We start from the raw sequence: 25,333 nt of genomic DNA on the forward strand, positions 1-25,333 counted from the left end.
GGGACTTGGGATTCCTTATGCAGGAGTCCGTAAAGGTTAGCTTGCGGATAGAATTGGTGGTAAAGAAGCAAATGCAATGTTAGCATCTATTTCAAGAGGACTAGAATATAAAAATGACAATGTAATGCTGAAGCTTTGTAAGGCACTTGGAGTATTGTGAGCAGTTTTGGGCCCCTTATCTAGGAAAGAATGTGCTGGCATTGGAGAGGGTACAAAAGAGGTTCATAAAAATGATTCTGGGAGTGAAAGTCTTGTCATATTAGAAGTGTTTGATGGCCCTGTGCTGTACTCACTGGAATTTAGAAAAATGAGGAGGTGTCTCATTGAGACCTAATGGTTGTTGAAAGGCCCAGATAGAGTGGATGTGGGGGAGGGTAGGAGCAGAGAGGACAACCTCAGAATATAGGGATGTCCATTTAGAAAGGAGATGAGAGGGAGTTTCTTTAGCCTTAAGGTGGTGGATCTGTGGAATTTGTTGCCACAGGTGGCTGTGGAGATCAGGTTATCGTGTATATTTACGGTGGAGGTTGGTTGATTCTTGATTAGTCAAGGCATGAAGGGATATGGGGAGAAGGCAGGAGATTGGGGCTGAGAGGGAAATGGATCAGCCATTATCAAAAGGTGGAGCAGGCTTGATGGGACAAATGACCTAATTCTGCACTTACGTCATATGCTCTTATGGTTTACCTAATAAAATAGCTACTGAGTGAATAAAGACATGGCCTTTAATAAATCCAGCCACATTATAATGTTGTTAATTAAATTATGACAAATCAGTTTTTATTGTGTATCAATTGCTCTCACAGCTGATTGGAACATTGGGTTTTATTATTTCCTTACCAATTAATGATGGTTCATTCCCAGGACAAAATATAAAGGTGACTTGTAAAATCTTGTACATGACTTTACCAGGGGTTTTCAGTCTGAAGTCTGAACCTGTGGGAATTAGTTCTGTTCATGGATAAATGTACCAGGTTCCCAATGTTAAGAAGAGATCAGATGGATTTGTTCAAAATTAGGGTTGATTTGAAGAAGAAAAATATGGAAAGTTATTTTCACTCTTAGCTGAAGCTGGAGATTGGTTCCAAAGGGAAAAGAATATTAGGGGTTCCTTGATGTTAGTCTGGAACTGAGCATCATTTTCACTCATTTTTATTTGCTCAAACCTGAAGAAATAAGAGACTATACTGTCTATAAAGACAATCATTCCTCAATAGAAGATGTAAGTCTGAAATAATGACATTGCTATGATTAGCCATATGAAGACCTTAAGGTGACATCAAATCCATCAAACTTAAAGTAATTATTATTCCCGCAGCTATTGGTTATACTCCACATTTTCTTGATAGTAACACATAAAATGCTGGAGGAACTCAGCAGGTCAGGCAATATCAATTAAGGGAAATGAAAAGTCAATTCTGGGAAGGGAGTTTCGGATAGGTCTTACAGAACGGATGCACAATGATTTGATTTTCAACTGCTCTGCACATGACTGCAAAAAAGTGCACCTAACCTGGGTTTGGTTGTACAAGTCGTCGGTTAGGTCGTATTTGGAATATTGTGTTCACCCTGCTTAACAACGATACCATTAAGCTTGAAAGTCTGCTTAGGAGATTTACAAGGATATTGCCAGGATTCAAGGGACTGAGTTATGGAGAGAGGCTGAGTAAGTTGGAACTTTTCTCTTTGGAGCGTAGGAGATTGAGGAGTGATCTTTTTCCTGGAGTTGGGGAGTCACAAACTAGTGTGCATCGGTTTAAAATGGGGGGGGGGGGGAAGATTTAATAGGAATCTGAGGTGAAATCTTTTCATCCTGTGAGTATATGGAATGAGCTGCCAGAGGAAGTGTTTGAGGCAGATAAATTATCAACATTTAAAAGGTTCTTGGGCAGGTACACAGATAAGAAAAGTTTATAAAGCTATGGGCCAAACACAGGCAAATAGGACTCGTTTAAATGAGAATCTAGGCCAGCAAGAATCTGCTGGGTCAGAGGTCCAAGCTTTGTGAATCTATGGTCTCACCAATGTAGAAGAGGCAATAGAATGTAGTAGACAAGTTGGAGGAAGAATCCATGCATCACTGCATCACCTGGAAGGGCTGTTTAGGTCCCTATGTGGTGGTTAGGAAGGAGCTGTCAAAACAAATATTGCACCTCCTGTGGGGTAGGGGGAAGCGCCTGGGCTCATGGGGTGGTGGGTAGAGATGGGTGAGCAGATCAGCAGTCACAGAGGGAGTGGTTCCTGTAGAAGAAGAAAGGAAGGATATTGGTGTGGAGGAGATGTGGTTAGTGTGAGGGTGCCAGTTGCTCTGAGACCCACTCCTACCCATATCTTCTGTTCCTACTCCTTTCTTCTTTCTGCAGGGACTGCCACCTCTGTGACTTCCTGTTCTGCTCATTATTACCCCCTGCGCCCCCCTCCCCAGCAACCTTCCTTTCTGATTCACTTCCAGTCCTCCTTCCGCCCTCCTCAGTCCATCAGTCCCTGCTGGTCCCTGTTTCACTTCTTCTTTATACTGGCTATCTTCCCTCTCCATTTTCAGTCCTGAGGCAGGGTTTTGACGTGAAACAGGTACAAGTCCTTTCCCACCATCGATGATGCTCAACCTGTTTGGTTCCTCCAACAAACCTTTTGGTGTTGCTTCAGATTCCAGTATCTACTGTATCTACTGTCTGCATAAAAATGATCTTCAAATTTGCAATTAAAAGATGTATTTTTTGTTTTAGGTTTCTTACAGATTATCTACCACAATGGATAAGTATGATGTTATCAGGCAGATTGGTGAAGGAGCATTTGGAAAAGCTTTCTTGGTTAAAGCCAAAGGTGACAGCACACGGGTTGTGATAAAACAGATTAAAATGGCAAAGGTGAGGGTGACATCCAAAATAAATCTACTCTAGACTGAAAATATGTTTAAATGTAAGATATTTAATGAACGAAACCAGTTGTTTCCTGCCAATAAGACAAAAATTGTACAGATTATATGTGGTTTGCATTTGTAATAACTACCTAACTGGTGAAACGTATTAAAGTGGTTATGATCTTTTTAACAATCTCTCTGGTCTTCACTCTGCTTCCTGGTCTTCTCCCCATTCTTTCTGACTACCTTCTAGTCTTTGCCTAATCTTATATTTTCATAGAAACGTAGAAACATAGAAAACCTACAGCACAATACAGGCCCAAAGCTGTGCCGAACATATCCTTACCTTAGAAATTACCTAGGTTTACCCATAGCCCTCTATTTTTCTGAGCTCCATGTACCTGTCCAGGAGTCTCTTAAAATACCCTATTGTATCCGCCTCCACCACCGTTGCCGGCAGCCCATTCCACGCACTCACCACCCTCTGCATAAAAAAACTTACCCCTGATATTTCCTCTCTACTTCCAAGCACCTTAAAACCGTGCCCTCTTGTGCTAGCCATTCCAGCCCTGGGAAGAAGCCTTCTTAACCACAGAGTCAACCTGCGCAGCAGCCTTGAGTGTCCTGTGGACTCGGACCACAAGATCCCTCCGATCCTCCACACTGACGAGGTCTTACCTTTAATACTATATTATATTCCGTCATCATATTTGACCTACCAGGACTATAAAAATATGTCCTGAAGAGTTTCCGGCATCTTCAGTGGGAGGTTAATGACCTGAAAAATTAACTCCTTTCCTCTATCCATGAGCTGAGTTGCTGAGTACTTCCACGATTTTCTGTTTTTATAACTTAAAAATATTTTATCTTTTTACTCTCAGATGTGCCAGAAAGAAAGAGAAGCTTCTTTTAAAGAAGTGATGCTTATGGAAAAAATGAAGCATCCTAACATTGTTACATTTCTGGATTCATTTGAAGGTCTCTATTTTTCTTTCTTTTCAGATAACTGCAGTATATTTTCAGTTAACTGGTGATTTAAAGTACTGATTTCTATCATATGGGTAAAGACAACGAACCATTTGTGATACATTGCCCCATTGCTTCTATTTCACAGGAAGTGTCCTGCTCGGCTAAAATATTTTGACTGAATTGATGTTTGACACTAACCCTCCTTCTCCTCCTTCCTTTGCAAAACAATATGTTAGGATAAAGAGCTGACCCCAGTCCTTTAAGTACGAAAAAGGATTGCATTAAAACTGCAAGTCTATATTTTGTGTTTATATACTTGAACATATATTCTGTGTTTAGAGTCCATTGTTATAGGTGCTGTGCTTCAGAAGCTGGAGAGACCCTCACACATTTGTATTTTATATGAACAATAAAGTAACTTCCTATGTGGGCCAGGTGTGATTGTTGTCTTGATCAATCCAAGGAATGTTTAGGTCTCCCATGGTCTAGATTTCTATAAATGGCATCCAGAACCCCATTCCAGAACCTATAGAAAGCCCTCTGGGCTTCCCATCATTTGGATTCCAGTCTGTACTTCCTACCAAAATATATTGATGCCGTGGCGTTAGCAGAAGTCTGAACAGTTGAGTTTTTGACTTATCCTGGCTCCTACTTGTTTAAGCACAGCCTAAAATTAAAGTTAATTCCCACAATCTGTTGTTTGTTAGTTGAATACTTTTTCTTCTTGACTGCTTTCTTGAATTTCATTTAAAGCCATATGGATGATGTTAGTTAAATAAATCTCCTTTTAAAAGCCATGGACATGATTTATAAAAGGAATCATTTGTATCTCATTTGCAGAGAGACAAAATCTATACATAGTAATGGAGTACTGTGATGGTGGTGACCTGATGCACAGAGTCAATATGCAACAAGGTGTTTGGTTTGAAGAGGACCAGGTAGGGACCAAATATGCTCTTGATTTGGTGGATAGACATGAGGCGTGCTGTATGCTGTAGGATGTGGAGCAGGGGAAGAAATCCTGGATTCACTAGACTTAAACAGAACAATAGAATAGTACAGCACGGGAACAGGTTCTTCAGCTCACTATGTCTGTGCTGAACACAATGCCAAATTAAACTAATCCCTTCTCCATGCACATTCAAGATTCAAGATTCAAAGTACATTTATTATCAAAGTATGAATGCAATATACAACCCTGAGCTTTGTCTTCCCACAGACAGCCACGAAACAAAGAAACACCATGGAACTCATCAAACACCCAACGTGCAAAAGAAGAGCAAACAAGGCAAATGGCAAAAATGAGCAAAAAACACAATATAAAACATCAAACCACAAAGTAATCGAAACAGTCTAGAAATGTTCAGTTTAGTTCAGTCCAGTTCAATTCAGTAGCTTGTTGTTCGTTAACTGCCGGCCGCAGAGCCAGTCTGCCCTGATCAAAATCGCACAAAATGGCGATGAAAACAGGAGTAATCATAAATCTGAAACACATCGTAACATGAACCATAGAGTCCAATTCACAAACCGCATTTATTAAACCTTGCCCAAGACCCAAGATTCCAGCGCCATCCTCCTGCAGTGTCTAGCAAGAGGGAGAGAGAGACCGGTCAACCACAGGCACTTTCACTCAGAAGCAGCGAGCAAGAGGGAGAGAGGGACTGGCCAAATGCAGGCAGATGACACTAAATACTCATTTTCCTTCCACTCTCATCCCCGTTGATTTCAATCTTGCTTGGTACTTTAATCATCGAGAAATGAAGTCGATCAAGGGGTTGCGCCTTGTCTCCTAACTTCTTGCCCTCAGGCCAAGCACTCTGCTCAGAAGTCCCTCACAGACAGCAGAGTGCCAGGTTGCTCAATCAGCCTGAAAACACCATCAACATGTAAATCACTGGTTCCAATAGGAGCAGTATCATAATTGAAAAAAGAAGAAGTAAAAGAAATAGCTTAACTCTCCATTCCCTCCATATTCATGTGTCTATCTAAAAGTAAACACATCCATTCTCAAACAAGAGAGAACCGCAGATGCTGGAAGTCTGAGCAACACACACACACAATCTCCTTTTAAGGTTTCCCTTCTCATCATAAGTGCACGTCATATAATATTTCTACTTTGTCGAGAGGCCTTGACGAAGGATGGTGAGGTCCCAAATGCTGAAGTACCTGAGGCAAGGATCAAGACAAGTTGTGAAAATGGAACGAGAACGGAGCGTAGAACAATATGCTGGACAATATCTTTAGTTGAGCTTATGATTGAGCATTGAACCTCATTTCAGATACTTCATAAATACTGAAGTTGGTGCCAACACATGATTGCCATTTAACGGGATGGTCCTGAGTCCGTAAAGGTGCTGCGCCAGTTACTCTGGGGCGTTTGAGCTTCTAGACCCCAGAAGCTGGCATGGTTGGGTGCTTGTCATACCAGGACACTCTTCCCCACAGCCAACTCCAGATGGCCCTGGCTGTCCAGAGAGATGCTGATGATAGTCATGGATGAGAACCGGATCCAAGATTGTCCTTTACAGGCATCCAGCACCTTTCCTCAGGTCCGAATACCTCCCAGTCCAGAAGGTGTTGCTGAGTATCCCAAACAGTTCATGAGTCCAAATTTCTGCTCACCATGAAGACCACATTCCCCATTGATAAACCTGGTGGTGGTGGTGGGGCCAAGGGACTGGTGCTGATAGGTTTTGATTTAGAGATGTGGAAAGTGGGATTGAGCTTCAGGGTACTAGGGAGCTGCAAGATGTAAGCCGCTGGGTTTACTTTCTTGAGGACCTTGAAGGGCCCAATGAACTTGGGCACCAACTTTCTAGACTCCACCCAGATAGAGAAATCCTGAGTGGAACGTCAGACCTGTTGTCCAAGTTGTGAGGCAAGTTCCTGTCTTCTCCTTCAATTAGCCTTGGTCTCCGACCTCCGGGTAGAGTCCAAAAGCTGCCTTACCTTAATCGATTTCTGCTTGCAGTGTTGGACAAGATCTTCGGCTGCAGAAACCCCAACCGCGGCCTGTTGCTCAGGGAAGAGTGACAGAGAATACCGTGTGCTGAATGCTGTAAAGTGTGGTGGGTGACTTCGGCCCACGTCAAATGACTGCACCTTTCCACAGGTCTTCCTGAGGCCAGGCATCTTAGGGTTTGTTTCAAATCTTGGTTGACTCTCTCTGTCTGGCCATTGGACTATGGGTGAAACCCACGAGAGACATGCTGGTGCACCAATCAGTTTACAGACACCCTCCAGAAACGGGATATGAATTGTGGACCATGATCCATGACAATGTCTACTGGAATACCATGGATTCTGAAAACCTGGTCCAGGACAATTTTGGCCATCTCCACTGCAGATGATGGCATTGTCCAAGGCAATTCTTTGACTCTGGTTGATACGTCAAGACAAAATTTAAACGGTTAAAGAAAAGAGGCCACCTGGGCTACCTGGAATTCAGATGCTTGGCCTCCTGAATATAAGCCGGGTTCTTGAGGTCTGTCCAAACAATAAACAAGCTCATGGCCTCCTCAAGCCTAAGATGCCATTCCTCTAATGCCAACTTAACTGCTAGAGGCTCCTGATTCCCAATGTCATAGTTTCTTTCTGCTGGACATAGCTGCCTGGAGTAGAATGCACGCAGGTTCAGTTAACTGTCTGAAGGTGACCATTGAGACAACATTGGACCCACTCTGATGTCCAAAGCATCCACCTCCACAATGAAGGGAAGGTCCAGTTAGGTGAAACCAAGTTGGGAGCCTATGTGAACCATTGTTTGAGCTCTGCAAAAGCAGCCTCTGCTTCAGTAGTCCAGATAAAGGGGCCCGTGGATTTCTTAGAGCCCTCAGTGGAGCTACCATGGAGTTGAAGTTCCTGATGAGCTTCCAGTAAAAGTTAACAAACCTCAGGAATCGTTGGACTCGTATGACATTGGATGGTTGTGATCAATCTCTGACTGCTTGGGTTTTGGTAGGGTCCATCTTGAGATTGCATGGGAGATGATGAAACCCAAAAATGAAATGGTCGTCATATGAAATTCGGACTTCTCTAGCTTGACATAAAGTCCATGGTCTAAAAGTCTCTTTAAAATATCCCTGATGTAAGTGACATGCTCCTCCATGGACTTTGAGAAGATTAGGATATCATCAAAGTAGACGATGGTGTACTTATGTAGAGTATCCCGGAGCATGTTGTTTATAAAGGCCTGAATCTGCTGGAGGTTTGCAAGGCTGAATGGAATAACCAGGTACTCATGGAGTCCTGTTGATGTATTGAATGCATTCTTCCACTCATCACCTTCCTTTATATGGACCAGATTGTATGCACTCCGCAGGTCTAACTTGGTAAATACAAACAACAGGAATTCTGCAGATGCTGGAAATTCAAGCAACATACATCAAAGATGCTGGTGAACGCAGCAGGCCAAGCAGCATCTATAGGAAGAGGCGCAGTCGACGTTTCAGGCCGAGACCCTTCGTCAGGACTAACTGAAGGAAGAGTGAGTAAGGGATTTGAAAGCTGGAGGGGGAGGGATATGATAGGAGAAGACAGGAGGGGGAGGGATAGAGCCGAGAGCTGGACAGGTGATAGGCAAAAGGGGATACGAGAGGACCATGGGACAGGAGGTCCGGGAAGAAAGACAAGGGGGGGGGTAACCCAGAGGATGGGCAAGAGGTATATTCAGAGGGACAGAGGGAGAAAAAGGAGAGTGAGAGAAAGAATGTGTGCATAAAAATAACAACACCTTATATTCCATCTGGGTAGCCTCCAACCTGATGGCATGAACATCGACTTCTCTAACTTCCGCTAGGCCCCACCTCCCCCTCGTACCCCATCTGTTACTCATTTTTATGCACACATTCTTTCTCTCACTCTCCTTTTTCTCCCTCTGTCCCTCTGAATATACCTCTTGCCCATCCTCTGGGTCTCCCCCCCCCGCCGCCCTTGTCTTTCTTCCCGGACCTCCTGTCCCATTATCCTCTCGTATCCCTTTTGCCAATCACCTGTCCAGCTCTCGGCTCTATCCCTACCCCTCCTGTCTTCTCCTATCATTTTGCATCTCCCCCTCCCCCTCCAGCTTTCAAATCCCTTACTGACTCTTCCTTCAGTTAGTCCTGACGAAGGGTCTCGGCCTGAAACGTCGATTGTACCTCTTCCTATAGATGCTGCTTGGCCTGCTGCGTTCACCAGCAACTTTGATGTATGTTGGTAAATACACTTGCCCCTTGGAGAATCTCGAAGGGAGTATTCATGAGTGGAAATGGGGTTACGATTCTTGGCTGTTATGTGGTTTATAATCAATGCATGGCTGCAGGCTCCCATCTTTCTTTCGAACGAAGAAGATGCCTGCGGCGGCTCATGAGGTGGAGGGCTGAATGAATCCCACAGCAAGACCCTCGTTTATATACGCTTACATTGCGCTTCTCTCTGGATCTGAGAGCACGTATAATTGGCCTCCATGGAGGACAAGAAACTGGCAGAAGATCGATAGCACAGTCGTAGGGTCAGTGTGGTGGAAGAGTCGAGGCCTTTCCCTTGCTGCAGACCTCCCTGCTGCACCTGATGACCCTGTGATCTCTGTCTCAGAGGCCGATGTTAGGCTGTGTTTAAAGATAGTGAACCATCACAAGGCAGAAGATCCTGATGGAGTACCTGGTAAGGCTCTGAAAACCTATGCCAACCAACTAGCAGGAGTATTCAAGGACATTTTCAACCTCTCACTGCTACAGGCAGAAATTTCTACTTGCTTCAAAAGGCAACAATTATACCAGTGCTTAAGAAGAATAATGTGGGCTGCCTTAATGACTATTGCCCGGTAGCACTCACATCTACAGTGATTAAATGCTTTGAGAGATTGGTTATGACTAGACTGAACTCCTGCCTCAGCGAGGACCTGGACCCATTGCAATTTTCCTATAATAATAATTTTCTTGAGGATGTAACTAGTAGAGTGGATAGGGGCGAACCAGTGGATGTGGTATATTTGGATTTTCAAAAGGCTTTTGACAAGGTCCCACACAGGAGATTAGTGTGCAAACTTAAAGCACACGGTATTGGGGGTAAGGTATTGGTGTGGGTGGAGAATTGGTTAGCAGACAGGAAGCAAAGAGTGGGAATAAACGGGACCTTTTCAGAATGGCAGGCGGTGACTAGTGGGGTACCGCAAGGCTCAGTGCTGGGACCCCAGTTGTTTACAATATATATTAATGACTTGGATGAGGGAATTAAACGCAGCATCTCCAAGTTTGCGGATGACACGAAGCTGGGTGGCAGTGTTAGCAGTGAGGAGGATGCTAAGAGGATGCAGGGTGACTTGGATAGGTTGGGTGAGTGGGCAAACTCGTGGCAGATGCAATTTAATGTGGATAAATGTGAAGTTATCCACTTTGGTGGCAAAAACAGGAAAACAGATTATTATCTGAATGGTGGCCGATTAGGAAAAGGGGAGGTGCAACGAGACCTGGGTGTCATTATACACCAGTCATTGAAAGTGGGCATGCAGGTACAGCAGGCGGTGAAAAAGGCGAACGGTATGCTGGCATTTATAGCGAGAGGATTCGAGTACAGGAGCAGGGAGGTACTACTGCAGTTGTACAAGGCCTTGGTGAGACCACACCTGGAGTATTGTGTGCAGTTTTGGTCCCCTAATCTGAGGAAAGACATCTTTGCCATAGAGGGAGTACAAAGAAGGTTCACCAGATTGATTCCTGGGATGGCAGGTCTTTCATATGAAGAAAGACTGGATGAACTGGGCTTGTACTCGTTGGAATTTAGAAGATTGAGGGGGGATCTGATTGAAACGTATAAGATCCTAAAGGGATTGGACAGGCTAGATGCGGGAAGATTGTTCCCGATGTTGGGGAGGTCTAGAACGAGGGGTCACAGTTTGAGGATAGAGGGGAAGCCTTTTAGGACCGAGGTTAGGAAAAACTTCTTCACACAGAGAGTGGTGAATCTGTGGAATTCTCTGCCACAGCAAACTGTTGAGGCCAGTTCATTAGCTATGTTTAAAAGGAAGTTAGATATGGCCCTTGTGGCTACAGGGGTCAGGGGGTATGGAGGGAAGGCTGGGTTCTGAGTTGGATGATCAGCCATGATCATAATAAATGGCGGTGCAGGCTCGAAGGGCCGAATGGCCTACTCCTGCACCTATTTTCTATGTTTCTATGTTTCTATAATATAGAAATAATAATATAATTGTCAATAATACAGAAACTAGTGTCTTCCACATGATCCCCTATCTTCTTCTGCAACACCACTGTCTGGAACTTGGTGGTTGACTGTCCAAGACAGTTGTGGACATGGGCTGGCTCAACTCTTGCAGTGATATGTTGAGTCAACGGGAAGCCCCCAAGTCCAGCTGCCCCAGAGTCCACCAAAGCCTTCACCCGTCTTCTGTTAATACCCCAGGAGATCTCTGCCTTTAGTGTGATGCTTGAATCCTTAGGGTTGGGAATGGAGGCTGTTTCTGTCACAGTCCTCCCAGCCCAGGACAGTCTTACCAGTTGTCCTGATGGCTGCAGCTTCGGACATTTGGCCCACGGGTGACTTGCTTCCCTGCAGTATTAGCATCAGCCTCGATTCCGACGCCAGGACCTCTCATTGGCAGAGAGCCTTGTGTAACTGATCTGCGTGGGGTCGACTGAGTCCCGAGCAGGAGGCGGGCTGATCATCGAGGGGGGTGGAACCGTGATGGGTTGGGGCCAGGCTTGAGTTAGCCCTCTTTGGCCTCATGATGTAGTCCCTCTTATGATCCACCAGACGATTATTGAGGCGAATGGACAGGTCAATGAGAACCTCTCCCCCTTGCTGGCTCTCTTAAGGTGATGGCAGCCTTTAGTTTGTCCCGGAGTCTGTGGTGGTATAGAGTGGCTAAGGCTTCTCTGTTCCAACCACTCTCTTGGGCCAAAGTCTGGAACTCAATAACATAGTCAGCCACTGACTGTCCACCCTGTCAAATCTTCATCAGGCAGTCTTCATCTTCATCTGGCTCCACTGGGGATGGAACATCTTCCTCATGGTGTCCATGAATTCCTCCAAGTCCAAACAAATCTCTGACCTTCGTTCCCAATGCACAAAGGCCCAGGCGTGGGCTCTCCCGGTCAAGAGGGAGATCATGAAGGCCACCTTTCTGTGCTCTGAAGGGAACTGGGATGGCTGGAGTTGGAACACTAATGAGCATTGAGTGAGGAAGCCATGGCAAGAACCCAGATATATTGGCTCCACAGAGTGACCGACAGGCTCATCCAAGTGACTCTGTCTTCCTGCTTGTGGAGGTTGACACTCGGCAGCCTGGAGGCTGTGCATCTCCAGGCTCTGTCTGGAAATCTTTTCACTGTGGCTGGCCACAGCAGTTGAAAGACACTGATACCCTGCTGGATCCATGTTTAGGGTCAATCATACCGTGACGAGAGACCTTGATGAAGGATGGTTTGGACGCAAATGCTGGAGTATCTGAGGCAAGGATCGAGACACGGTATGAAACTGGAACAAGGACTGAACACAAAACAAAATGCCCAACCATATCTCTGTTGAGCTTACGATTGAGCACTGAGCCTCTAGATGTGTATTGTAACATCTACTCTGGGAGAAAGATTCTGACTGTCTATCTATACCTTTTATAATTTTATAAACTTCAAGCAGGTCTCCCCTCTGCCACTAATGCTTCAGAGAAAATAACTCAAGTGTGTCCAACTTCTCCTTCTCCTTCTAATCCAGTCAGCATCCTAGTCAAACTCTTCTGTATCCTTTCCAATCTCTACACATCCTTTCTGAAATAGGGCAACAAAAATTGCACACGTCTTTTGTGCATGTACTATCTAACAAGTCTCCTCAGGTATCTTCCAATTCTGATGAAGGGTTGTGGACTTGAAATATTAATTCTCCTTCATTCTGCACTGATGCTGAATCATTTTCAGAACTTCATTATTTGATGCCTGTGGTATTTTGATTTTCAATCTTGTGCAGGTGACAGGGAGGATGCCAAGACTAATTTGAAAGGGAAGGTGACTGCTGGGTTTGCAGACTGAAAGAACAAGGCAAAGCCAAATAGCTCAGACACCCTACAGATTCCATTTAATCAAAGGCCCATGACTCACATCTGACACGTGCAGATGCTCTCATCTAACACCAGAGGACTGCAAGTCAGCAATCAAGACAGAAGTTGTTAGTTATCAGTCTCGCAGGAGGTGGAAAGAAGACTTATAAAGTAGGCAGCTTTCCATGACAATTGGGGAAGGCCAAGCTCAGAAGTTGTTCTCATTGTTTCATGGTTAGGTACAGTACAGAAAGAGACCCCTTGGCTCTCCAAGTCTGCACCAACCACCAAACATCACATCTTAACCCATTTCGTTTTCCCCATGTTCCCATCAACTCCCCAGATTTTATCAGCAGACACCAAGGGTAATTTACAGTGGCCAATTAATCTCTCAATTTGCATACTTTTGAGAAGTGAGAGGGAAGTGGAGAACCTGAAGGAAAGCCAGGCAGTACTTTGGAAAATAAGGCCAGAATCAAACCTAGGTCACGGTGAGGCAGCAACTCTGCCAGCTGTGAGAAAGTCATTTTACAAGGCCAACCTTGGCTGCCTTGATTATGCTGCTGGATTGAAGTAAATGTTGTACTCCCATATCAATAAGGCTAATGGGTTACAACTTTAATTTGTAAACACGAGATTCTGCAGATGCTGGAAATCTTCAAAGTTTTAAAGTACTTTTATTATCAACAAATAAATAAATTATATAACCTTGAGATTTGTTTGCTTACAGGCAGCCACAAAGCAAGAAACCCAAAAGAACCCAATTAAAAAAAAATAAAGACCAACGCCAGATGCACAGAGAAAGGGCAAAAACACAATTCATACAAACAATAGATGTGAGCAAGAACATTCCAAACCAAAATGAGTCCTGAATACTCAAGAAGGGTCTCACCCTGAAGTGTCATCTCCATAGAATATTCCCCTCCGTAGATGCTGCCTGACTTGCTGAGTTCTCCTAGTATTTTATGCGTGTTACACTTTAATTTGTATGCTTAGACTCCCACCTTCCTTAAGTTTGGAACCTACATGAGGCTGGTTGGGAATAAGGCAGGTTGGAGCCAGAATGCCAAGTTTTCAAATTCTGACCAGTCCAGGGGAGAGGATGTGGGTACAGGGAAGGAAAGTGGGATAACTGCTAAAATGGCACTTATTAGGGTTTCCACAGTTGATTGTTCTTGAACTTAAATGTGAAACCTAAATGGTACTTCGCTAACCTTTCCATTAGGTCTTGGACTGGTTTGTACAAATCTGCTTGGGACTGAAGCACATTCATGATAGGAAGATCCTGCACCGGGACATTAAAACACAGGTAAAAGGTGAAGAAAATAGTAATAATAAGCAGATATATTCAATCCTGTTGGAAACATTTTGAGTTTTTTTCAAAATATTTTACCTTTAAAATATCTTATCACTCTAAATATTTGATGGTTTGCCAATCGCTAATCAAAATTGAATATACTTGAAATATTTGTAAGTGAAATAGTATCTAGAAATATAATTGTAATCGTTTTCAGCGATTACTAGATTTCAAATTAATAAATGTGAATGGTTTAATTAAAAGCCATTCTAGGAGCCTTTGTGTTGTGCCACACTCAGTTTATTACTAAGCTAACAAGACTTTCTGAAATGTCTATAATCCTAAATATATCTGAATTTCTTACCTGTGTATTCTTTTTCTGTTCAAAACTGTTTGCTACTCCCTTATGTTGGGAGTACCAAGTGAAATAGGTCATAAATGAGTACCACTGGCCTCGGGACAATGTTCCAATGGCCACTCCTGATAAAGAACGACCATTTTTTTCACTACCTCATTTTATCGTGGTGATACAAAACGTTTCAGTTCCAATGAATTAAACACGGTGCAACTATGTTTATGTTCCTTCTTTTCTTTTGACTTTGTGATATTAACTGGCATTTGGGAAAAATAGTGAATTTCATGACTGGAATTAAACATTGGTTTTTCACGCTAGAAAAATGGTCACAATTGGCTTGTGAGTATGCTGTCTTTGTCATAGATATCTTTATGAAAACTAATAATATTTTCATTCTTAGAACATTTTTCTTTGTAATAATGGAAAAACTGCAAAACTAGGAGACTTTGGAATAGCACGTATGTTGAACAAGTAAGTTGTCTTTGAGATTACAGTTCTCTTATGCAAATAATCTAATGGATTGTGTACAGGAAACTTCAACCAAGATATACCATGGCCTTCAATTATGAAGGGAGGTTGAAAAAGTTAAATCAGGTATATTTAGAGATAACTCAACAGATTGACAGGAAGGTTTGATATAAATAGAGAAAACCTATTCCCTTGATGAATGAATCAACAACCGGAAGTTATAGATTTAGAATCATTTTCGAACAAATGAGAAAATAACTGAGGAGAAATATTTTAACTCCGAACGTTGTCATAATCTGTAATGTTCCTTCTAACAAAGTGGTGGAAGTTGGTTTCGCAAGTAATTGTAAATGAGTCATGGAGGGCTGTGGATGAGAAAATTAATCTGTTATAGAGAAAAGGCAAGTGTTCTTTGAAATGACAAAAGCAGCTTTTACATTAGGTCTAAATGATTCCTAGATGTTGTGACAACCACCAATATAAGAGAACCTCACTTTGTATATTAACTTTGCACACTTTGTTTATTGCCATAAAAACATAGAAATTATGTCATTGCAAGTTTTTGATTCCTAAAATGTAAACAGGATTATCAATTGCATCTTTCAATTGCATTTTACAACCACTTGGAAAAATTCTTGTAGATGAGGAAAATGCTCTGAGATTCTGAGGCAATTTTTCCTCTTGACTTGCATTACGGTTAAGATACTTTGGAAATAGTTTTATACTCAATACCAAATGCTGAAGATCTGTTCCCCATAGGAATTCATAATGCCAACAAAACTGGAAATAATAATGAGCTTTATATTTTATTTTTGAACCCATGAAGCAGTGGTCTATTATTGACAATGGATCACATTTTTCAGTAACAGGATTTTTTTTTCTTCAGCTAAAGTCTGATATTTATTCTGTTTTTAGAATATTTGATTGTAGACTAGTATATTCCTTCCACATAGTCTAATATTGAATTGCTGTCATGATACAAATGAAAATCATTGCCATGAAATTAATTATGTTAATTGAATTAATTAATTGTAACAACAGATTATGTAAAAGTAATGCACTAACTAATAACACACTGTTATTTGAATTATTTTGTTTTTTACTATTCAGGAAAAGCTCCAATAGACAATAGACAACAGACAATACGTGCAGGAGTAGGCCATTCGGCCCTTTGAGCCAGCACCGCCATTCACTGTGATCATGGCTGATCATCCACTATCAGTATCCAGTTCCTGCCTTATCCTCATAACCTTTGATTCCACTATCTTTAAGAGCTCTATCCATCTCTTTTTTGAAAGCATCCAGAGACTTGGCCTCCACAGCCTTCTGGGGCAGAGCATTCCATATATCCACCACTCTCTGGATGAAAAAGTTTTTCCTCAACTCCGTTCTAAATGGCCTACCCCTAATTCTTAAACTGTGGCTTCTGGTTCTGGACTCACCCATCAGCGGGAACATGCTTCCTGCCTGCAGCGTGTCCAATCCCATAATAATCTTATATGTTTCAATAAGATCCCCTCTCAGCCTTCTAAATTCCAGAGTATACAAGCCCAGTCGCTCCAATCTTTCGACATATGACAGTCCCGCCATCCCGGAAATTAACCTTGTGAACCTATGCTGCATTCTCTCAATAGCAAGAATGTCCTTCCTCAAATTTGGAGACCAAAACTGCACACAGTACTCCAGGTGTGGTCTCACCAGGGCCCTGTACAGCTGCAGAAGGACCTCTTTGCTCTTATACCCATGGGAGTGTATTACAGACATCAGTGCTTGTAAAGTTACTGTGAGCCACGTAATAGTTTTTCAATACTTGAGTTAATTAAGCTGCTAATCAAATTGGGTTTTATTTCAGAGAGTGGTTTTATATTAAAATGTATACTGTGGCTCAAAGTGGATCAAAGGTGTCAAATTATTTATGTTGCATCATATAATTTTTGCTATTTTGGTTTCCTGTTTTGTATTCTTCTTGTAGTACCATGGAGTTAGCACATACATGCATAGGAACACCATACTATTTATCTCCTGAAATATGTGAAAATCAACCATACAATAACAAAACGTAAGTATTTTGCATTTATCCTACTGCCGGTATCACCTTTTATTTAGTATCACCAAATTTTGACCATAAAATATTGGAGTGCAAACACATTATGGTCTAAATTTGGTTCAGCATTCATTCAGTTAAGTCCAGTCAATGAATAGGGCAATAAGTTATCGCAGTTCGGATCCCTCTCTGAAATTGGAAGTTTCATCAATTACAGGCCAGTGAAAAGATAATTCAAATGTAAACAATAAGAACATTAGAAAAAGGAGCAGTAGATAATCTGGCCCTGTGAGCCTTCTATACCATTCTTTGTGATCATAAGTGATCTACCTCAATGTGCTATCTACCTATCTATTCATTCCCTTAATATCTAGGAATCTATCTATTTCTTTTCTGAATTAATGAACTCAATGACTGAACCTCCACAGCCTTCAAGAATAGAGAAGTCCAAAGATTCATCTCCCTCAACGAGAAGAAATTTCTCCTCATCTCAGCCCTTGAATAGCCAATCCCTGATCTGGAGGTATTGCAGGTGCTGGAATAACGAGCAAAATGTAAATGCTTGGAGGAACCCAGCAGACCAGGCAGCCTCTGTTGAGGCAAGGAGATGGTTGAGATTTTGGATGAGACCCTGCATGGGGACTAATTGTATAAAAGAAGCATAGTCAGTAGAGAGAAGAGAGAAGGAACCAGCTGAGGTGGAGGATGATGGGCAGTTAGAGTCAGGTGAAGAAGATGAGGGAATAGTTTTGAGATAGAGCCTAGTAGATGATCAAATTTCAAAGTTCAAAATAAATTGATTATCGAAGTACATATAGGTCACCATATCGAACCCTGAGATTCATTTTTCTTGGGGGTATTCACAGTAAATACAAAGAAACAACAGAAAAAAAAACAAGTAAAATAATATCAAGAACATGAGATGAAGAGTCCTTGATAGTAAGTCCATAGGATGTTGGAATAGTTCAGTGTTGGGGAAGTGAAGTTAAGTAAAGTTATCCCCTCTGGTTCAAGAGCCTGATCATTGAAGGAATAGCCTTTCATGAACCTAGTGGTGTGGGTCCTGAGGCTCCTGTACCTCCTTTTTGATGGCAGCAGTGAGGAGAGCATGGCTTGGATGGTGGGGGTCTCTGATGATGGATGCTATTTTTCTGTGACAGCACTCCATGGGGATGCACTTAATGGTGGGGAAGGCTTTACCCATGATGGGCTGGGCTATATCCACTAATTTTTCAGTCTTTTTCTGTTCAAGGGCATTGGGGTTATCATACCAGACTATGATGTAGTCAGTCAATAAATTCTCCACTGCACATCTATAGAAGTTTGTCAAAGTTTTAGTTGACATGATAGGTGGAAGCAGGCTTTACTGATAAGGGATGAAGATGTACTTCCATAATCTACTCAATCATTCCTGGTATGGCAAACCAGCCACTGTTGCAACCTGTCCAGTAAATCTTCACAGCAATGCCTTTATAGTAGATATAGTCTTTCTTTAGGTAAGGAAACCAAAACGGTGCACAACACTCCAGGCACAGACTGATCACATTTTTATATAATTGTAGTAATATGTCGTTATTCCAGTACTTAAGTTTCTTTGTGTTAAAGACTAAAATACCATTTGCCTTCCTAATTACTTGCTACACTTGACTTTGGGCATTGGGATGAAATTAGAGCTCCTGGTGAAAATACACACAATTTCCAAATCCTGTGAACTCCACACAGAAAGCATCAGAGCTGTGCATTGGTGCCTCCTCACCCTGTTCATATCACAAAACTGACTACTGCTGAGGGTTGCTAAAATATTATCCATGCAAGCTGAGCATCCTCTTAGCTTTCAGCCGTATGTCAGTGAGGATACACCTTGTAGGATTAACTTCCCTAACACTTTGATCACATAATGGCAAAAGAAAATATTTTACATTTAAACAGAATCTGTTAAAATCAAAGTGTAACATTCAAAGAGCTTAGGCAGAAACTGAAATAAAGAATGAAACAATTTTGTGTGATTGTAGTTATTTTATTAGATCGGTGGCAAAACTAAGTAGAATATTTATCAGGGGCTGATCTAGTGTGACATTATGATGATCAATTGTATTCAAAGACAATACCTTAAAGTACGTATTGCAGTGAAGTTAAACCATGTAAAAGTCTTCCTTGGAATAACATCACAACTATATTGAAGTCTTCTGTACTGAATAAACGCTAATTTAACACAATTTTTTATATTTATGGCTAAATCTTTTATATGGATTTCTTTTCTCATTGTTTGTGAAATTGTTTTTGATTTTTATAGTGATATTTGGTCTCTTGGATGTGTCCTATACGAGTTATCCACCCTGAGCCATCCAGTAAGTGCCATGATTGTCAGAATTAATACCAATGATGTATATTTATGTGCAATTCTGAATGCTAAACAGCCAGTGCACCATCAATTCAAGAATATAAATGCAAAGTTCCTCCAGCATTTTGTGTATGCTTCTCAGATTTCCAGCATCTGCCGATTTTCTCTTGTTTGTGATATAAATGCAAAACATGTTTATTTAAATACAATTCTGTTCCTTCCCACTAGCATGAAATAGTGCTTAAATCATTTCCAAGATTAAATAGACTTGGGCAACTAAATGTTGAAACTCTACCTAATAGTACTATTATAATACTTTGACTACATATACCCTCAGAACTCAAGGTTCACAATTGCTTTCCTAAGAGAATTAAATATTGCCACAATAAATGCTGTACTTTCCTGTGACGTTACTCATCCAGAAACAAACATTTCTTTGTAAAGAGTGTAGTTTTGATCTCAAGAATATTGGCCACTTAATTTTAGCTGTTAACCTCAGGGCCTGTTCTGCACTGTATCTGTAAATAAACAAATACATTAAATTAAATTAATGTGCTGGAAGTCTGATCCTGGTTCACTTTGCCACTTGATTCGGCACTGAATCCAACAGCAAAGCCAAGGTGTCCTCAACTGAGGGGGCCAGATGGACTCGACATCTGACCCCACTGCTGTATGACACCGTGGACTGGCACAATGTAAAACCATTCCATTAGTTTGCATGAGCTGCTCCTGTTGATTGAAAAGATAAATTGATTTCTAATTCTATTTTTTAATGCCAGTTTTTAAAATTAATTTCTGACAGTTAAACACATTTTCAGTAAATTGTCTTTATTTTGCAATTATTTAAGAATATTTAGATGGTTTTTAATGTCTCTGATCTTTGGAGATATTTAAAACCTGTTCAAAGACTGCTGATCGTGGCAAGGTGTAAAAGAGCCGGCAGGTAATCAGAGGACAGGTCCATGGAATCTGCCAGCTGAGAAGTGATGCTGTCTATGGATCACTCTGCTTAGCAGGTTGGCTGCGAGGTCGCGAGGCCAAATAAATTAAATGCAGAGCAAAACGTACATATGGCTGGGAAAATCAAGGCAGAAGATGATGTGCGGGACCAAACATGTTCCTCAATTGAAATGACACCCCCGAACTTGCAAACAATGAACTTGCCGCTGGGTTTAGTTTTCTTTATTAGTATTTCGACCATCACTATACCTTTTGTGTGCTTTCTGGTGTTGGGATATAACAGAGAATAAGAGCTGAATTGATTTAGATTGAGCATATCAAGGTATGTGTGTAATAAAGCACTGCAGATGAGCAAGCTGGTATTATTTATACTAATGTTTATCATGTTTTGGGGTAAGATTTCGGTAATTTTATCTTGCAGTTTGAGGGCAGTAATTTGCATCAGTTAGTGGTGAAGATCTGCAAAGGTCACTATGGGCCAATACATCCCAGATACACTTACGACATGCGGATCTTGTTGGCTCAGCTATTTAAAGTTAATCCCCGTGACAGACCATCTATCAATTCAATATTAAAAAAGCCATTCTTAGAAAAGCGTATCAGAAAATACCTAAGCCCTGAGGTAAGACTTTGTTCTATTACATTTTATTTTATTTTACTTTCAATATATCCACATTAAGTTTTATTTATTGTACATTTAAAGCTAAAAACATGAACACTGTCTAGAGGTCCTAATGCAAAGAAATGGAATATTTTATATTTTTATTGCAAAATATCACAATGTAATTAACAATTAATCTTGTCCCATGGATATCCCTGAATTATTAATTCAAAAACTAGAAGCTGCTTTAAAAACTGACCAATTTAATCATAATAAGATTTGTATAAGGGAAAATAATGTCACAGTGAATTGAATCTTGTTCTGCATTTTCAAAATTTTGGTCATATTTCCTGTCAGTTAAATAAACAACATCTGTGTTTGTATTATGTTTCCAGCTGTTAAAAGAAGAATTCAGCCATACGGTCATTCACGGAAAGAAGTCTTCATCACCCAGACCTCCTAAGGCTACCCCAAGACCAGGTAGAACAGCACTTTATTTTTAACTAAATTGGCCTATGCAACGCTGTGAGAAATTCATGAATTAAGTGGATGGAAGGGGTGTGTGTTGGAGCTGAAGTAGATTGGGACAGTTTATTTTGACTTTGCACAGTAGCGTAAAATAGTCATATTACATTTTCTGACTCTCCTAATTGTGATTGCATTGATTTCATTAACAAAACTGTAATATGGTATTTGTCATTATTATGTATTCAGTTTCCTCCTGTGGTATTTATAGAATGTACTAGCTAGGTAGGAAGCAACTCCCTCCTCTGAAACATCTCTTTGACTTGTAACTCAGCAGCCTGGGGAGATACTGACATTGACTGAGCCAATTCTCGCTACTTTTGTCATTTACTCAACAATATACCAAGTTTTAAAATTTAATAACTTTGTAAGCTGTTCAAAAATATATTTCAAATGAATTATGTTATGACACCTTCTATCTGGGTGCTTTTTTTGTAATTCACAGAGATGATGTATGAAATATACTGTAAAACATTTGGAAATACATCAGTTATTGATCCATTGTCTATTATTGTCTTTGCCTGAAAGCTCCAAAGATACAGAAAGGTAAATGTGATGTGAAGAAACCAGTAAAGGAATGTGTGAATAAGAAACTGCTACCAGCTCATTGTGGATGGAAGCCATTAGGATTGGTTAACAGACCAAATATCAAGGTGCAGTATAAAGAGTCCAAGTATACTCACACATACTGACAGAGATCACAACTGTGGTCCAATGGAAATTATTTGTACCAAGGAATCAGGATTGTAATAATTTAAATACCAAGAAGTGTACATTGTACATGTGGAGCCCATAATGAGCCCAAGATACTTCCAAGTGTGCTGTAGAAAATGAAATATTTCTGAATTGTCTTTACTTCTGTTATGTGTAGTCATGCTCCTTTCCCAAATCACAGTAATGAACCACACAAGGTTTTATCATAGTCTGGTGTCCCAATCGTTATCATTATTTTTCTACTACTTCTTCTTGGACTCTTAACTCCCAGTGGAGCATAGGCCTCCTGTTTGCATCATCCAAAGTTGACGGTATGGTTGGTATGGATGTTTCTGTAATCTATTGTATCCACTATACATTGGGATTGCCCGATACAGCTTCACCAGAATCCTGTTGGCCATCCTTACCCATTTCCACCTCACCGGGCGGGGACATGGGGTTGGTCTTTCAGAGATTATCATTATTTTTACCAGCTTTATATCCCAGAAGGGGGCCACAGTAGTGCAATGCTATTACAGCTTGGGGACATTGAAGTTCAGAGTTCAGTTCCAGCACCATCTGTAAAAAGTTTGTTTGTTCTCCCCATGACTGCACGTGTTTCCACCAGGTGCTCCGGTTTCCTCCCACAGTCCAAACACAAGTTAATTGATCATTGTAAATTGTCCTGTGATTAGGCTGGTGTGAAATGAGTAGATTTCTGGGTGGCGTGGCTCATTGGGCCAGAAGGGCCCGTTCTGCACTGTAATAAAATAAAATAATTTCAGTAGGTCATTCTGGAGAAAAAAATGGAAATACAGTATGGGAAGCAATTCAATTAACTGAGTGCAGAATTCCCCAACTATTGAGGTACGATGTAATATTGTACCTCTAAATGCATATCCAAATGCTAAATCCTAGTTCAGTAACTGGAACACTATCAATCCCCACAACACCCAAGTTTTTCATGAATATCTCTTACATTATGGTTGTATATTGTGAGTTATTGTTTGCCAACAGAAATTCAATACTTCAAGGTAATTCATTATACCATAAGTTACGTGCTTAGTATGTCTCTTAATAGAACATATAATAATGATAATCCGCAACATTTCCAAATGGGGGACAATATTTTGCACTCACTAAAGATGTAATACAGCTAGTCTACCTTCTCTGTTTGCAGGGAATTCAATAAAAATGATTTATTGCAATTATTTATTGATATAAGTTCAGACATAATTAAATTCTGATTCTAGAACACAATTATTATTAAAATGAAAAAATTAAAACAATTTTGTTAACTATCCCTACAGCAATTTAACCACCTATCACCTGTGAAACCACAGTCTCCCAAGTTTGATGGACGATACGGACATTATCATGGTTATCTAGATTACTTGGAGAACAGACGAAAGGAACACGTAGCTTCACCTGTGTCCAATTTCAATTGTTTAATTGAAGATCATGGACAGAGAGTGAATCATGATGCAATCCAATGGTACATCTGTATTCTTTACCAATCACTGTATATCTGTAAAAAAATTAAAGATTTTGTGCCTAAAGACCAAACTGCGTTTTGAATTAATACTTTGCATGCATTTTTTCAGAAGGCAGTTAAGTGTTAACTGTTAAAGATTGCCTTCATCACTTTTAGTGATATGTTGAGCGAGGAGTACACATTCTTTTTAAATAGAGAAGTTTCTTTGAAGCTAACCACGGCAGTGTTAACTGTCCTTCACAGATTGATCTCCCTGCCTTGGGAAAGCAATCACTCTGAAGGTGAAGTAGAGCCACCAACAAGTTGTGCTACATTTTCAACTGAGATTGTGATCAGCTATGCTGATATCTCCATATATAATTACCTCTGCAATGGATATTTGCGAAATGAAATAATATACATTTTGTAGCAAGATAGGTCTTCCAGGTTTTCATTTTGTTCATTGTGAATGAAAAGTAATTTTGTTTTTCATGTCTCAATTTCAATTGGGGACATGGGAGTTAATTGATAGAGCAAACGAGTGCAATGGAAAAGCCCTAACAAACATCCCCAGATTTTGTTGTTTCAGGCCACATGTGGCACACGAACAATACATTCAAAGGAAAATGGAAGCACAACAATATAAGATTAAAGCAGAGAAACAATTGGTAAGTAGCTATATTTGAAATTGATCATATGGGAATAGTTTTGTTACTACTTCTAATCAAAAGGTTTTTATTACTTTGATTTATGGCTTGTATGCTACAGGGTATACGGCCACTGTCATCAGACCCTTCTGGTCATCGAAAACAGTATCCCGATGTACAGGCTAGACAGCATCCTGAGGAGAAAGGAAAGAAAAAAGGAGCAAATGACGAGGTAAGCCATTTAAGAAGTTGTAAGTTGTTCACTTGAGTGTGAATGCAGTGCAGTGAAATGGGATGGATTTTATGGCTCAATTGTTCTCAACTAAGTGAAAAATCAGGCTCAAGGATGAATTTAAGCCATATTATAAAACTCATTGTTTTTGTTATCCACAAAAATTTGCTAGCACCACACACCAATCAAAATTACTTGTGGTGCACTGTTCCTTATACTGTATATGGAGTTAGACAATTTAGTTTTGTGTGGAGCACCAGAAATTGAATTAATTTAGTCCACAATTCCAAAGCCTTGCTGGACAAATAATTATTTTGGGGCCCCACTAATTCATACCTTGTATAAAATCACAGTGACACAGAAAACTGTGTGATAGTTATACTGTACATCACTTTGTTGATGTTCAAGATAAGATACTGGAATGTAAAAAGTATCCTTCACCAGTAATTGAAAGTATTGTGCTTGAAATTATGTCCTATGTCACTTAGGGAACAGAAGTTAGCTTGCAATAAGCACAATGATGTATTTGGACTTGGGTCAGAACGAGAAGTATATACGTAAGACCTCAGGATGGCACAGAGACACAGCTAGTAGAGCCAGCATCTCCCAGTTGCAGCAATTTTGTTTTAATCCTGTGCGGAGTTTATGGGTTTTCCCAAGTGTTTTGGTTTACTCCCGCATTCCAAAAATATACAGGTTGGTAGGATAATTGGCCACTGTGAATTGTCTCTGGTGTGTAGAACCATGGGGTCAGGGAGGGGAGGTGTGGGGTCAGGTGACTGGGACTTGTTCTTATTGGGAACAATTGACATAAAAATGAATGCTTGCTGATCGACACAGAC

General features: G+C 40.8%; 1 protein-coding gene across 3 annotated transcripts in view; it reads left to right on the plus strand.

Moving 5' to 3' along the window:
- LOC134349695 (serine/threonine-protein kinase Nek5-like) overlaps nt 1-25,333 on the plus strand; it is a 44,034-nt gene that overhangs the window by 4,875 nt on the left and 13,826 nt on the right. For all 3 annotated transcript variants that reach the window (XM_063054397.1, XM_063054394.1, XM_063054395.1), the window contains exons 2-14: nt 2,727-2,867; nt 3,742-3,838; nt 4,670-4,767; nt 14,080-14,163; nt 14,907-14,977; nt 16,947-17,033; nt 19,312-19,366; nt 20,741-20,941; nt 21,316-21,400; nt 21,974-22,098; nt 23,449-23,633; nt 24,202-24,280; nt 24,381-24,491. In XM_063054397.1, the coding sequence (XP_062910467.1) occupies nt 2,751-2,867; nt 3,742-3,838; nt 4,670-4,767; nt 14,080-14,163; nt 14,907-14,977; nt 16,947-17,033; nt 19,312-19,366; nt 20,741-20,941; nt 21,316-21,400; nt 21,974-22,098; nt 23,449-23,633; nt 24,202-24,280; nt 24,381-24,491 (1,395 nt within the window). In that variant the 5' untranslated portion in view covers nt 2,727-2,750. The remainder of the gene's footprint in view (nt 1-2,726; nt 2,868-3,741; nt 3,839-4,669; nt 4,768-14,079; nt 14,164-14,906; nt 14,978-16,946; nt 17,034-19,311; nt 19,367-20,740; nt 20,942-21,315; nt 21,401-21,973; nt 22,099-23,448; nt 23,634-24,201; nt 24,281-24,380; nt 24,492-25,333) is intronic.

Source organism: Mobula hypostoma, chromosome 7 (genome assembly GCF_963921235.1).
Source record: "Mobula hypostoma chromosome 7, sMobHyp1.1, whole genome shotgun sequence".
NCBI classification, from domain to species: domain Eukaryota; kingdom Metazoa; phylum Chordata; class Chondrichthyes; order Myliobatiformes; family Myliobatidae; genus Mobula; species Mobula hypostoma.